Source organism: Galeopterus variegatus, unplaced genomic scaffold (assembly GCF_000696425.1).
Source record: "Galeopterus variegatus unplaced genomic scaffold, G_variegatus-3.0.2 Scaffold151, whole genome shotgun sequence".
Lineage (NCBI taxonomy): Eukaryota > Metazoa > Chordata > Mammalia > Dermoptera > Cynocephalidae > Galeopterus > Galeopterus variegatus.
Window position 1 is genome coordinate 2,835 of NW_007726262.1, and position 13,914 is coordinate 16,748.

General features: G+C 52.9%; 1 protein-coding gene across 1 annotated transcript in view; it reads right to left on the reverse strand.

Annotated features, from left to right (window-relative positions):
• Positions 1–1,830: 1,830 nt before the first annotated feature.
• Positions 1,831–13,914, reverse strand: part of RAB44 (RAB44, member RAS oncogene family) — a gene marked incomplete at its 3' end in the record, with an annotated part of 15,750 nt that continues 3,666 nt past the window's right edge. The window contains exons 2-8 of the mRNA XM_008592042.1: positions 11,183–11,294; positions 9,317–9,491; positions 7,892–8,038; positions 7,144–7,234; positions 6,621–6,716; positions 3,854–4,041; positions 1,831–3,302 (exon numbers count right to left, since the gene is read on the reverse strand). Coding sequence (XP_008590264.1) covers positions 1,831–3,302; positions 3,854–4,041; positions 6,621–6,716; positions 7,144–7,234; positions 7,892–8,038; positions 9,317–9,491; positions 11,183–11,294 — 2,281 coding nt within the window. The remainder of the gene's footprint in view (positions 3,303–3,853; positions 4,042–6,620; positions 6,717–7,143; positions 7,235–7,891; positions 8,039–9,316; positions 9,492–11,182; positions 11,295–13,914) is intronic.

Consider the following 13,914-nt stretch of genomic DNA (forward strand, 5'->3'; position numbering starts at 1 on the left):
AGGGAGATGACAACGCTGAACCCAAAAGAGGATAAAACTTTTGGTGGGGGGCCATGGGCTTTGTGGGCAGGTGGCCCTGGGTATGAATTCTTAGCTAGGTCTGCAAGTCTCTCCTTTCCTCGTCTGTAAAATGGGGTTGGACATGGAAAATGCACATTCAGTTATAACTTCATCGGCTCTGGTTCTCCTCCTGGCCCTGTCCTCAAAGGCAGGCAGGCTGTATTTTCAGACAGAGGGGCACTGGAATGGAGGGAGGGTGGCACTGGATGGGCAAGTATGGACTGGGGGAGCCAGAACCGTCCCCTGTGATATTTAAGCTGGAATAGATGACAGCGACCAGGGTGCAATAAAGTGCAGCTGAGATAGGGACGGATTTGGGTCATGCACTGGATCTCAGGTCCTCCCAGCCGGCTAGAAGTGCATGTGGACTTGACCATCTTTTCACAGTTATGCAACCTGTTTTTCTCAACTGAGTTTTGTGGTACCTTCTTACTGTGTAATAACAGGGGAGGCTCAGTTACAAGGAAAGTTACTGTAAGGAACAGACACTAATGGAAGATGCCTGGTGCATTGTAGGGGGTCAGTAAACAGCAGCTTAGGTGATTCATGGTGGCCTTGTAGGCCCTGTGACCCTGCTCAACACCAGGCCAGGTCTGCTGTGGGTTCCCCCTTCTGGAGGGCACTGCATTCCTAACTAGCTCCCCAGGTAAAGATTTTCGGGCAGAGAAAAGTTTGAGAACCTGTCTTCAGCCTCTCTTGTGCAAGGGCCATCATTCATCCACTGGCCTGGCACTGGTGCCCGGTCAGCATGTGCCCTGGCCTGACACAAAGATATGTATCCCTCCATCTTAGTCCCTAAATGGGTCTCCCCTTCTCAGCCTCTCTTGTGCAAGGGCCATCATTCATCCACTGGCCTGGCACTGGTGCCCGGTCAGCCTGTGCCCTGGCCTGACACAAAGATATGTATCCCTCCATCTTAGTCCCTAAATGGGTCTCCCCTTCGTTCTCTCGAGCTTGCTTTTCTGTAGCTCTAAACAATGTTTAGGCAATATATCCTGCTACTTTTAGGGAGAGGAGGCTTTCTGCTTTGGGCCATTTCTTGCAGGAGCCACTGAGTTAGACACTATCAAATATTTACCTATAATAATAACAACAATAACTAATATTTATTGAGCACTCACTACATGCCAGTATTACTCTAAGAGCTTGACATGTATTAACTCAACTAATCCTTACAAGCACTCTATGAAGTCGGCACTACGGTTGTCCCTGTTATGCAGATGAGGATTTGGAGGCTCCAAGGGGTTAAAAAATTTGCCCAGATTTATACTCCTAATAAGTGGCAGAGCTGGGATTTAAACTCAGGCACCTGGGTTCCTAACTCACCACACTCTACAAATACATTCTTTGTAACACATTCAACTTGCCCAGGGTGACTTCCCGCCAGAGCATGGCTGACTGCCTGGGACTAGTCAGGAGCACATCCAGCCTGCGTGGACAGTGCAGTGGCCTGCCCACGGGCCACGTGGGTGCAGACTCGCTTGTTTTCACCAGCTAGCACTGGCACCTTAATTGCAGGGTGCTTTGTTGATATGGCACATTATAAGCTAATCAAATCAATGCAGAAAAAGCAAATTACCTGTAATTAGAGACGATTAGTGAAATGGTAAGATTATTCCCATATAAAATAATGCCTAATGCAGGGCCAATGGCCAGGGCAGAACCTGCAGCTTCCTCAGGGATGGTTCGCTCTGGGCCTGCTCCAGCTTGTTGGCTCTGGCCCCTGGGTCTCCCTTGCCTCCCAGCTACCCTGTCCTGCTGGGCCCTTACCCACGGTAGCTGCCAGCCCAGTGGCGAAAGAGTCCTGGTGCAGCAGGTGCAGGAAGGATGTTTTGCCCACGTTGGAGTCTCCCAGGAAGATGACATGGAAGAGGTAATCAGGGTCACCCAGAGGCTTGTCAGCCATGGAGTCTCCTGGGGATGGGGTTGGTCTAGCCTCCCCGGAGTCCATTCCTGGGTCTTGAGGCCTGCTCTGTGCCCTTGGCTCCCTGGATTGAGGGGGGCCTGGCTCTCCTTCTGCATGAGCAGTCATGGGTGGGGGCCTTGGTTGAGCTTCCATCTCAGTCATGGTGGAGAGAGATTGTTTGAGTTCCAGGGGCCCTGCTCCAACCCCAGGCTGAGCGATGCCGGGAGGAGAGCCCCTTGGTGGTGACAGTTTTCCAGGAGCAGGGTCTTCTGCTTCTGCCTGAGCCTGCAGTGTGTCAGACGGAAGAGGAACAAGCGGAGTATCTTGCTGGGGGAGTTCTGAATGCCCAATTTCCAGGCCATGCACCTCAACTGACTGCTCTGAACCAAGGTCCTGCCCACCTTGGCCCACTTGTTTTCCCTCTGCAGCCCTGGGTTCCTCTTCTAGACTCTGGTGGGGGAGGGCAGGCAGCCCATCTGGCCCAAGGACCTGGCCGGGAGCTTGTCTCAGCCCCCCAGCATGGCCCTCCTGCACAGCTGAGTCTGGCTTGCCCTGCTCCAGCTCCTCTGTGGGAGCCTGACTCACAGGCTCCAGGCCCTGGGAGGGCTCGGCTGGCCCTGATGTGAGGGCTCTGGCTCCCCGGGACCCTGGTTCTGGCTCAGAGCCAGCATCATGTGGGTCCTGATGGAGGGCCTCTGTCTGCCTGGGTGGCTTGGCTGGGGCAGGCCCAGGCCCGGGCCCCTTGTCATCTGTGTCTGAGGCCTGGAACTGTCTGCTGAGCCCAGCTGGGGCGTGGGGAGGAGAAGAGTTCACATGGAGCGGGGACCCATCCTCCAAAGGAACAAGCACTTTGAGTGCTTCTGCCACCAGGCTTCCTGACACCCCAGCTGGAGTTCCTGGGGGGCCCCAGAGGAAGTGGGCCTCATATCTGAGCCCTAACTTATCATCAGGGTCTAGGCCTTGAGGCTCAACAGGCTGCTCTGGACTGATGTCCTGCCCATCTGGGTCCACTCCTTGCCTGTCCTTGTTCCCAGAAGGCACCCGAGGAGAGCTCCTTGCAGCTCCATCCGGATCTGAAGATGGCTCCTGACCAAACAGCAAAGCATGTGGCTCTGAGATAGAGATCTGCCTGACCACACGGGGCGTCTGCGGGCCTGAAGCAGCTCTCGGGGTTGGGGGTGGACTCCAGGAGAGCTGCAGGGCTCTGTGTGGAGGGCTGCTGAAGCTGCTCAGGAGTTGATCCCAGTCATCGTTGTCCCCAAACAGCCCAGGCAGGGGGGCCTCCTCAGAGGAGACAGCCTGAGGCTCTGGGGCCTTCTCTCCTGCTCTGGGGACACTGGTAAGAAAGCAAAGAAGCAAAGGTCAAGGGAGGGGCAGGTGCAGCCCTCACCATCCACTGCCCGGCCCACACTGCACTGGCCCTCCTCCCAGTCTTCGCTCAGGCGGTCCTTCTCACCCAGCATGCACTCCCCTCTCCTCCCTCCCACCAAATCCTGCTCATCCTCAAGTCCCACATGAAGCCTCACCTCCTCCAGGAAGCCTTCCATAACCATTCTAGCCCATCCTACTACTCTGAGCTATAAGTAGAGTGAGTGTCTGCCAGGGATCCAGGACCGCACTAGGCCCTGTGCATATGTATGTATGTATATGTGTGTTTTAATTCCAGCCATGTGGTCTTGGGCACAAGTCTTTCCCTTTTCTGTGCCTGTTTCTTCATCTGAGAAATGGGTATGATAATCCCAGCTTGGCAGAGTTGTTGTGAGGTTTAAGGAGGGAGCCTGTGTGTGCACTATGTGCTAACCAGAGCCTTGGAGAACTCAGAGCTCCCCTGCCCTCTTCCAGGAAGCCCCTGGTGTCCACCCCAGTCCAGGGATGGCAGCCACTTGCCTCGGTTCCTCCTCCATCTGCCAGGACACTCGGCCCCTGACGGTGTCCAGGTGCCCCCGGGTCACCTGCAGTTGTCCCTGCACCTCCTCCAGCCGCCCAGACAGGTCACGCTTGGCCTCCTGAAGCTGCTGGTTCTCCAAGTTGGCCTCCTGATATGTGCTGCTGAGATGGTGGAGCTGAGCCTCCAGCTGCCGGGTGTGGAGGGCAAGGAGGAGAGAAGCCCAGTTGCCCTAGATACCCCCCAGGCTCCTAGAGACCCAGCTTAAAACATAGGATTAGTAGGGTGCGGTTACCCCTCAGTGGCCTAACTAGCTCTATTACCTCCCACCCAGAAAAGACATTTGAAATGTTGGGGCAAGGAGGAGAGAGGAAACCATGTGAGAAACATAAACTGTCAGCACCACAAGGGCCTGAAACCTAAATCAGATGGCACCCTCCTCTGCACAAAGCCCTGCAATGGCTGCTCCTCCCTGGGCTCCATCTGGTCTGCAGGAGGCTCCTGATGCGACAGCAAATCACATACTCAGATGGAGCACTGCTTGACCATGTGCAGAGCTCTCACAATGGCCTCCAGGGCCCGCAGTCCCTCCCGCCACACCCTCACCTCCTTCGCTACTGCGGCCCCCCCCTCAGTGTGTTCCAGTCCGCAGGTCTGCTCAATGTTCCTCGAACATTCTCAGCACATCCCCACCTCAGGGCCCCTGTGTTTGCTGTTGCCTCTGCCTGAATGCTCTTCCCCAGATGTCACGTGGCTGGCCCTTGCCTCTTCATCTTAGGGAGGCCTTCCTTGACTCCCTGCCACATAGTAGGTGCTCGAAAGCAGTTGTGGGGAGAAAGAATGAATGTTCTGGGGGAGATAGGAGCTTCACATCAACAGGGAACAGAACAAAATGGCCCTGTGTGGGGAGCCCAATCTCCTCTCTTGGCAGAAGGGGTCTGCCTCAATTTCCAAGCAACAGCCAGTGCAAAAGTACCTGGGAAACCAGCTCATGTGGAGATGGGGAGACCTGGTACCAGGGCCAGCCAAGGCAATGGTGGGAAAGGCCATGGGGACCTTGTCCAGGGCTGAAGGGATACTGGTTGTCCTGACAACAAGTTGAGGAAGGAGGAGACAGTAGGGCAGGGGCTCAGACTCAAAGACTTAGCTACAATGCCATCCGGAAGAGACGATAGGCTACGAGACCTAGGGTGTCTGGGCAGCAGGTAACCTGACCCTAAGCGGGAAGCTAGGTCAGATTCAGAGACAGGGACAACTGTGAGGTATAAAGCACCTACTACATGCCAGAAACCATCTTAGGCCCATGCATACAGTACACCTAATGGTCACAGCAGCCTTTTAAAACAGAAGTCCTGATCTCCATTTCTCTGATGAGGAAACCAAAGCTTGAAGGTGTTAAAAACCTGCCCAAGTTCACTCAGCTGACAATGGAGATGAGAGGTGAATGTCAACAGCCCATTCACCAACCTCTCAAGTGCTGAGACCTCGTACTTGTCTGGTGCTTTCCTGTTTCAAAGAGCTTTCTCATTTATTACCTCATTTGCCACAAGTAGTGTGGGAGCTGCAATGGATGCAGCTATCCCCATTCTGCAGATGGAGAAACTGAGGCCAGGACAAGCCAAGCTATTTCCTCAGGTTTGCACAGCTCTTAATCTGAACAGCAGGGATTCGCACCTGGATCTCTGCCTCACAGCCCAGTTCTCCTACTACGCTACCTGACCTCATCTCAGAAAAGGGCCTAGGATGCCTCTTTCCCAGGGGGCTGCTCTCATATGGGAGCCCAACCAGCTCAGTGAATCCCCAGGGCTGGGTGGTAGCTTCAGGCTGACTTAGCCAGTCAGGATCAGAGAGCACTGACAGCAGGCCCAAGGAGACAGGTGTCAGAGTCTGCGACCCTTCAGAAAGTGGGCTCCCAGGAAGCCCTGTCACTCACCTCCCTCTGGCCCTCAGCCAGCTGCTGCACCTTGCACTCCTTGGCCTCCAGGACCTCCTGCATCTGGGAGCTGAGGGCCAGGCCCTGAGAGTCGCTCTGTGGAGTTGACAGGCTCAGCCCTGGCCCTGCAGACTCCAGGAGCCAGCCAGACTAGGCCAGCCCTCCCCACACTCCACCTCCCCCTGGGCCTGGGATGCATGGGCCAGGATGTCCCAGCAAGATGGGGTCTCAGGACAGCCCCCCTTGCTCAGGCATAGATGGTGGCAACAAGGAGACTAAGGCCCAGAGGGTAGAAGGACCAGCTCTGGCAGACAGTGAGACCTAGCAGAGATGGGAAGGGGACCCAGGTTTGACACTCCCCACTCCATCTCTCTGGGGAACACGAGCTGCTCAGGTCAGGGAGAGGACCCACTCCCAGCAGCCTCCTGCTGCCCCATATTGGCCAGTCACTGGCTCCACTATTTAGCCAGCAGAGGAGTCTAGGGTAATGGGGGAAGCAGCAGGCTGCCAGTAGGGAGCCCACCTTGGCCTGCAGCCGCTGCTTCTCCTGGCGGATCTGCTGCTCCATCTCCTCGTAGAGCTGCTGGACCTCACGATGGTGGTCAGAGTCTACGTTACCTGACCTCATCTCAGAAAAGGGCCTAGGATGCCTCTTTCCCAGGGGGCTGCTCTCATATGGGAGCCCAACCAGCTCAGTGAATCCCCAGGGCTGGGTGGTAGCTTCAGGCTGACTTAGCCAGTCAGGATCAGAGAGCACTGACAGCAGGCCCAAGGAGACAGGTGTCAGAGTCTGCGACCCTTCAGAAAGTGGGCTCCCAGGAAGCCCTGTCACTCACCTCCCTCTGGCCCTCAGCCAGCTGCTGCACCTTGCACTCCTTGGCCTCCAGGACCTCCTGCATCTGGGAGCTGAGGGCCAGGCCCTGAGAGTCGCTCTGTGGAGTTGACAGGCTCAGCCCTGGCCCTGCAGACTCCAGGAGCCAGCCAGACTAGGCCAGCCCTCCCCACACTCCACCTCCCCCTGGGCCTGGGATGCATGGGCCAGGATGTCCCAACAAGATGGGGTCTCAGGACAGCCCCCCTCGCTCAGGCATAGATGGTGGCAACAAGGAGACTAAGGCCCAGAGGGTGGAAGAACCAGCTCTGGCAGACAGTGAGACCTAGCAGAGATGGGAAGGGGACCCAGGTTTGACACTCCCCACCCCATCTCTCTGGGGAACACGAGCTGCTCAGGTCAGGGAGAGGACCCACTCCCAGCAGCCTCCTGCTGCCCCATATTGGCCAGTCACTGGCTCCACTATTTAGCCAGCAGAGGAGTCTAGGGTAATGGGGGAAGCAGCAGGCTGCCAGTAGGGAGCCCACCTTGGCCTGCAGCCGCTGCTTCTCCTGGCGGATCTGCTGCTCCATCTCCTCGTAGAGCTGCTGGACCTCACGATGGTGGTCAGAGTCGCGCCTGGAAGGGGTGGGAGGCAGAAGCCAGGCAGCCCATCAGCCGCCCAGGGCCCTGCTGCTGGCAGGGGTGAGTGGGGCCTGGGTTTGGAGTCCATCCTACTGCTTACCTCGCCATGCCAGCAATCACTGACCCTTGTCACCCTGAGAATAGTCATCCCAATAACAGCCCCCTGACCCATATGACTTTGACATTGGTCACCCTGATCTCACCACACCAGCTCCTGTAACCATCACCAAGTTATTGGTTCCCCTGGCCCTATCACATGGCCCCCATAGCCCTTACTCTGTCCCCACCTCCCTCTGTCACCATCCCCTGGCCTCCATAACTCAGAACCCCTGGCAGGGCTGCACTCTTGCCAACTCCAGGGTCACCACATGCATTGCCATCTATGTGAGTGGTGCCCCTGGAGTTGGTTGCCACAGTGGTCTGCACCAAGACACACTTGCCATTCCCACGCCTGCCAAAGGACCAACTGTGTCCTCCCCAACAGGTCCCCTGAGCCACCTCTTCCTCCAGATCAGCTCTGCCCCATGCAGCTACCAGGCCCTGCTGAAGACAGGAGGAGCCAGGGGAATCCAATTCAGACTCAGCTGAAGTGTGAAGAGCACCTCCTGTGGGCCAGACACCGGGGCAAGGCACCCCCCACCCCCCACTCACTTCCTCAGGGTCAGCTCCAGAGCCTCCTTGTCGGCCCGTGCCTCCTGCAGGCGGCTGGTCATCTTGGCCAGAAAGGCCTCCAGGTTGCCTGCCAGCTGGGGCTCCTCCTGCCGCAGCTTCCCCCACAGCTGCCAGACCTCCGTCTGCCTGGGGAGGGGAGGATAGTCTGAGATTAGATATAAGGTGGGGCTAACAAGCAGGGGTACTCTACTCCTCAGTTTTAATTGCAATGCTCTGAGAGACTTGGGCATCTGGACCACAAAAATCTATTGACGCCCTACAAGACACAACGAATTGCTACCTCATCCAGGATCCTTTCCCAGATGTGCCGTCTCCTTTCTTGAACCCTACAGCATTTTGTCTCTTTATGATTCAGTGATTAATAGTGGGGTGGGGGACTTGGAAGCCTGATGGCCCAGGACTTCCATCTGCCTTCTCTCTTTTCCTAACCTATAGCTGTGTGACTTTCAGCAAGTCCCATGCCATTTCTGGGCTCATTTGGAAAGGGGGGGGGTGGCCAATACCTGCCCTGCAAGGTCTTGGGGAATGACAGACACACCTGATGAAAGCACCAGCTCAGGGCCTGGCACATAGTTGGCACTTGATAAATGCTGCTTTCACAGGGATTTAATTAAGTCATAAAGACAGATGCCAGAGGACAGAGCCCAGGCCAAGCTGCCAAGTGGGTAAGTGGCTCCCCATCCCACTTGCCCCACCAGCTGACATCCTAAATCCTGCCTTGCCTGTCCCACCCTCCAAGAGCCAAATGTGAGGAATTGTCCTCACGGGACCTAGAGCCCCGTAGGTGGGGTAAGCGAGCCAGGGTGAATGTGTGAGGGTGATTCCCTAGACAGCTCTAACAGAGCCCGGGGCTGGGGATGTGGAGGGGGCATTTTCAGGCAGGGTTCCTTTTCTCTGAGCATGAGTGAACCCCATAAGCCCAGAGCCTGAGACAAATTGGAAGAAATGCCCTCCTGTCTCCAAACCCGTGCAACCCGGGGCATTGCCCCACTGGGGGGCCCTCTTTTTGAATTAAGAAAGGCAACCTCAGGGAGCCTCATGTTTTGAAGACTGTGAGTACCCTTGGGAGGCTGATACCCCAACTCACTAATCCTTCTGGAGAGTGATTCCACAGGACAGGACAAGGGAGGGAGAGTGTGGGGGTAGGAAAGATTCCTCATTGACCAGACATCCTCTGCACATGGTTTTAACCCCACCACCGCTTTTATGCTCATTCTGCAGCCAGAGAAAGAGGTCAGAGGTCAGGCCACTTGCCCAAGGTCACACAGGTAGACAGTGGCCAAGCTGGGATTTTTACCCGGCTCTGCCCAAGCTCTGCCCCTTGGCACCGTGTCCAAGAGAACCCTTGTCCCCACTGGACAGCAGAGCCTCCCCCACCACATATGCACACTGCACTGGCCTTACTCAGGAAGTGAGTGGCTGGTCCCCAGCTGCTCCATGAAGACAAGGAATGCTGCCTTCTCCTCAGCATCAGCCTCTTCCAGCACTGGGAAGTGGGTGGTCGCCGATACCCGCTTAGAGGGCAGTGGCCTCCTTCTGCGGAGCCTATGGGTGCTTGGACTGGAGCCAAAAATGTTTTCTGTGGGCCAGAGAAGGACAGAGAGGAACACAGTGAGTTGGGACCAGCCCCTGAGCTCCCACCCTGCCCCATCCAGCACCTGGGGAAGTAATTTTACCTATGCCGGTCACATTTATACAGGGCCACATTTATACATTCCTTATATCAACCTTGGGAGTCTACTCAAGGTAGACACTGTGCCCATTTTACAGATGAGCATTTGAGGCCTAGAGACACTAAAAGACTTGCTGGAAGTCACACAGCAGCTCCATGGTGGCCAACAGATTCTTCATGCACTCAGTCAAGGGATATTTATTGAGCACTATGTGCTGGTGATAAAATTGGTCAAAATCCCTGCCCTGGTGGAGCTGACATTCTAGTGAGGATCGAACAAGATACTTTCTTTTTGTTTGTTTAAGTGAATTTGCTAGGTGAGCCAAAGGAATAAGCAGAGTAGTTCCCCCTGAGAGACTGGGGAGGACCTGCTTTAGATGGAGTGGATAGGAGTGTCCCGGGAGCTAACACTGTGACTGAGATGTGAACAAGGAGGTGCGAGCAGTGTGGATTTTCAGAGAAGCGCATTCTAGGCAGAGAGCACAGCACATGCAAAGGCCCTGAGGTAGGAGCCAGGCTGGCAAGACAGAGTGGGTGAGTGGCACTGAGTGAGCCCAAGTGATTGGCAGGTTCTGGATGGTGCGGGCTCTGCAGCCTCCAGGAATGGGGTTGGATTTTGTTCCATAGGCAATAGAAAGTCCCTGGCATGGCAGGCATGGTGGAATTCAGATGTGAAGATGGCCCTGGGGGACTGCGTGAACAACCGTGTTCCCTCTGCACCCCACCCACATTCCGGGCCCTGAGTCCTCCTCCCCACTCTCACCTCCTCAATCAACAGAACTGAAACAACCAGCTCCTGGGTGGCCCCAACCTGCAAATGCAGATTCCTGGCCCCCCTCTCTGCTGTCCTTCAAACTTTCGGAGATTCAGCTGACCTGAGAACTCTGGACAGCTTTGTGGACATGGAGGCTGAGCTGTGTTTTGCAGGGGTTTTCTGAGGACACCACCCTTTCCATTCCCTGGTCCAGAAGTTCCTCCCCTGTGGAGAGGATCAGTGGGACAATTGTGCCCTGTCAACCTTGGGCTCTCTAAGTCCTGTTGAGCCCGCCCTGAGAGGCAGGTGCTGTGCTGGCCCTGCCCAGTGGTGTCTCAGCACCTGGGAAGCCCCTACTCCCTAAATATCACCCTCTGCTGTTCCCTGGGGCCTGGAATTCCCTTAATCCAAGCCAGAATATGGTCCTCCTCAGGTGGAAACAAGGCCTGTGTTCTCAAAAATGGAAGGTATTTAACTTCTCGCTCTCTGGAGAGAAGCCTTTTGTTGGAGAAAAGACAAGGCGGGGGTCAGAAGGCAAGCCCAGAGGCCTCGCTGGAGAGGGGGTGTTCTCAAAAATGGAAGGTATTTAACTTCTCGCTCTCTGGAGAGAAGCCTTTTGTTGGAGAGAAGACAAGGCAGGGGTCAGAAGGCAAGCCCAGAGGCCTCGCTGGAGAAGGGCGGTGCTCAGTGGAACACCCTGAACTGCTCTCAGCTGTGTTGTGAAGGTCCCCTGGCTGGGAAAAGGGTTGTCTTTTCTGACAACCCAGTTTAGCACCGGCTGGGCACACCATGAGGGACGCCTGGCTGCAGGAATTCCCCCAAGGCCCTCCCAGGACAGACATACTAAATCCAGAGCTGAATTCTTCAAGGGAGAGGTGTCCCTTCCGCTCCACATCCACCCAGTCGAAGATCATCTCTGGCTCCTCCTTGCTGCCCAGGAAGCTGAACTTGGCTACCTGGAAGGAAGGGGTGAGTTGGGCTGCTGTTCTCACTGGGGGAGGATCTGGGCTACCCTCAAAACAAGAGAGATGTCTGTCTTCAGCCACACCTACCTCCCCTCTCCCCAATTTCCAAATTCTCCTGATAACCGAACCCAAGGCCTACCCCTAGGACTCTCCAGCCCCACCCAGGGCTGCACTCTCAGCAGAGCCCTGAACTGGCTCCAAACCCTTTCCTTTTATCCATCCAAAATCGATACTTATCTGTCATGAGTCCCATCCCTCTAGGACCTTGATAAAGAACAGCAGCTAATCTTCCTACAATGTGTTCATCAGTGTCCAAAAAAAATCTGAAACTTGCAAATAAGTCAAAAAATGGACAGCACATCCTTTCTGCATTATACAGAGCCGAAGGCCACCCAAGCATCTTCTAAACTATAGAAATATACTTAGTTCATCTCATGGGACTGATTAAGGGTCCCAGACTAAGTGAAATCATGTGTTAATTATAGATTTTGTCTAGGAGAGATGTAAATCATTTTTATTTGATGGAACAGGTAACTCCAAAGATTTATGGCCTGTTAGACATCAACCAGCTTTTTAAAACCTAACATAGCAATCTGATTCTAACATTTCTTTGTTAAATTGCTTTGATTTTAAAATGCTCTTTGACCCATTCATGACATCCTTCAGTAATTAATGAGTTAAATGAAATCTTCTGTATGAGTTCATTTTATAATTTCCTACAGGTCATGACTTTACCATTTTGAAAATTATCCTTTAACAGCTTTGGAAGGTGTGTGGAGATGGCCCAGGGGACTCACCTGGCAGGGCCACCTGAACTGCCCTGCTGGACGGGGCACTTCATGGGCCCTCTGAGCCCAGTCACTTCTTTTCTCGGCTGTCAGAGGGAATCGCAAATGAAATAGAACTTTGAGTGTGCTGATTCTGTTTCTTTAGTTGTTGTTTTCCTTTTCGCTGATTTTGTGGTTTTATCTGTGGTTGCACATGACTGATATGTTATTCTCAATTGGTGGCAGCAGTGATGGGGATTTGGTGTTGTTTTTTTTTTTTTTTTGTCTTTTTTCGTGTCCGGCAACGGATCGCAACCCTCAGTGTCACGCCCGCACCGGACCGGGACCAGCAACGGGATCGCAACCCTCGGTGTCGCCCCCGCGCCTCGCTCAGCCAGTGAGCGGGAACCGGTCCGTATGTGGGATCCGAACCCTCGGCGGGAGCGCTACCGCACTCCCAAGCAGAGCACTGTAGCAGTGCACCACCGGGCCGGCCAGGGGATTTGGTTTTATGGCCTATTTGGTGACCCCTGCAGGGTATGTAATGGAGGCCTAGTGCCTGTTGGTTGAGAGATAACAGAAAATCCAGTTTGCTAATCTTTTCCTTGTTGTTTGTTTGTTTTTCAATTTGTGACCACAAATTGGTTAAGAATTGCTTCCTCACTGGGAAGGACAATAGCTCTTTGTGATCTGCACTGGTGAGTTTTGGGGTTTCTGTGCTTACTTTTGATCTGTGGCTGGAACTGTAGAAACAAAGCCAGACGTTTTCTGTGGGCCCAAACGTCTGTACTTCAGAAAGGCCTTTAACTCTTATTGTGAGTATAAAATACTTTTGTACATCTGGAAGGTGTTAATAACAGAGTACTATGTCTCTTAACAGAGTTCCATACTGATTGGTTGTTAGAGACAAATAAGTGCTTATATAAATCTGTATAAATCTAATGTTCCTTAAAATAAAAGAAATTAAAGAAACTGAAATTCTAATTCTTTAAGTGTTGTAGACTTTTAAAAAATATCTCTTACAGAAATTGCTAGCTCCGAAAAATTTTGAACCAGGTTCGTATAATTAAGATGAATCTTTGAACAAATTAGGCTGCTTTAATAATTTTTATTTACAAAACACAAATAATAACCTATCTGCATTTTCTCTGCTGTATGTTATGTATAATACAAGTATACCTTCTATTTTTAATAAGATCTGTGTTTGTTTTTTTACGAGAAAACTAGTTCATCTGAATTTTCTACACTTCTCATTTTTGGCTTACTGATCAAATAAGCCAACATTATCCTTACACATGTTTAAGATGATAAAGGTGGAAATTTGTATTCAACTAAATGGGTTCATTATTCTAACAAATAAATTGTATATCAATGGTAATTATATTTCATAGTGTGTCACCTTAAACATGATTTCCAAGATCCTCAGGTCATTTTAAAAGGCTGAATTAATTTATTAATTAAGTTATGTTAATTTGGCTACCTGGATAATTTCTAAGAAAATGTAATACTGAAACATTGATCTTTAAAAATCATTTTAAGTTTATATCCTTTCACTCAAATTGATAGATTCTGCAGGTGACGTCTGGTAGAGAGAGTCTTGGGCTTGGTTTTCTAGCCTTAGGACAGAAGGAGGGTGACCAATTCATCCCAATTTGCCCAGGACTTTACCTGTTTTAGCACTCAAAGTCCTACATCCCAGGTATCCCTGTTGTCCTTGAAAAACTGGAATAGTTAGTCACTCAACAGAAAAGCAAATTACAGAGATTTTCAAAATCCAGCCTAAGGCCGGCCTGGTGGTGCACTGCTACAGTGCGCCGCTTGGGAGCGCGGCGGCGCTCCCGCCG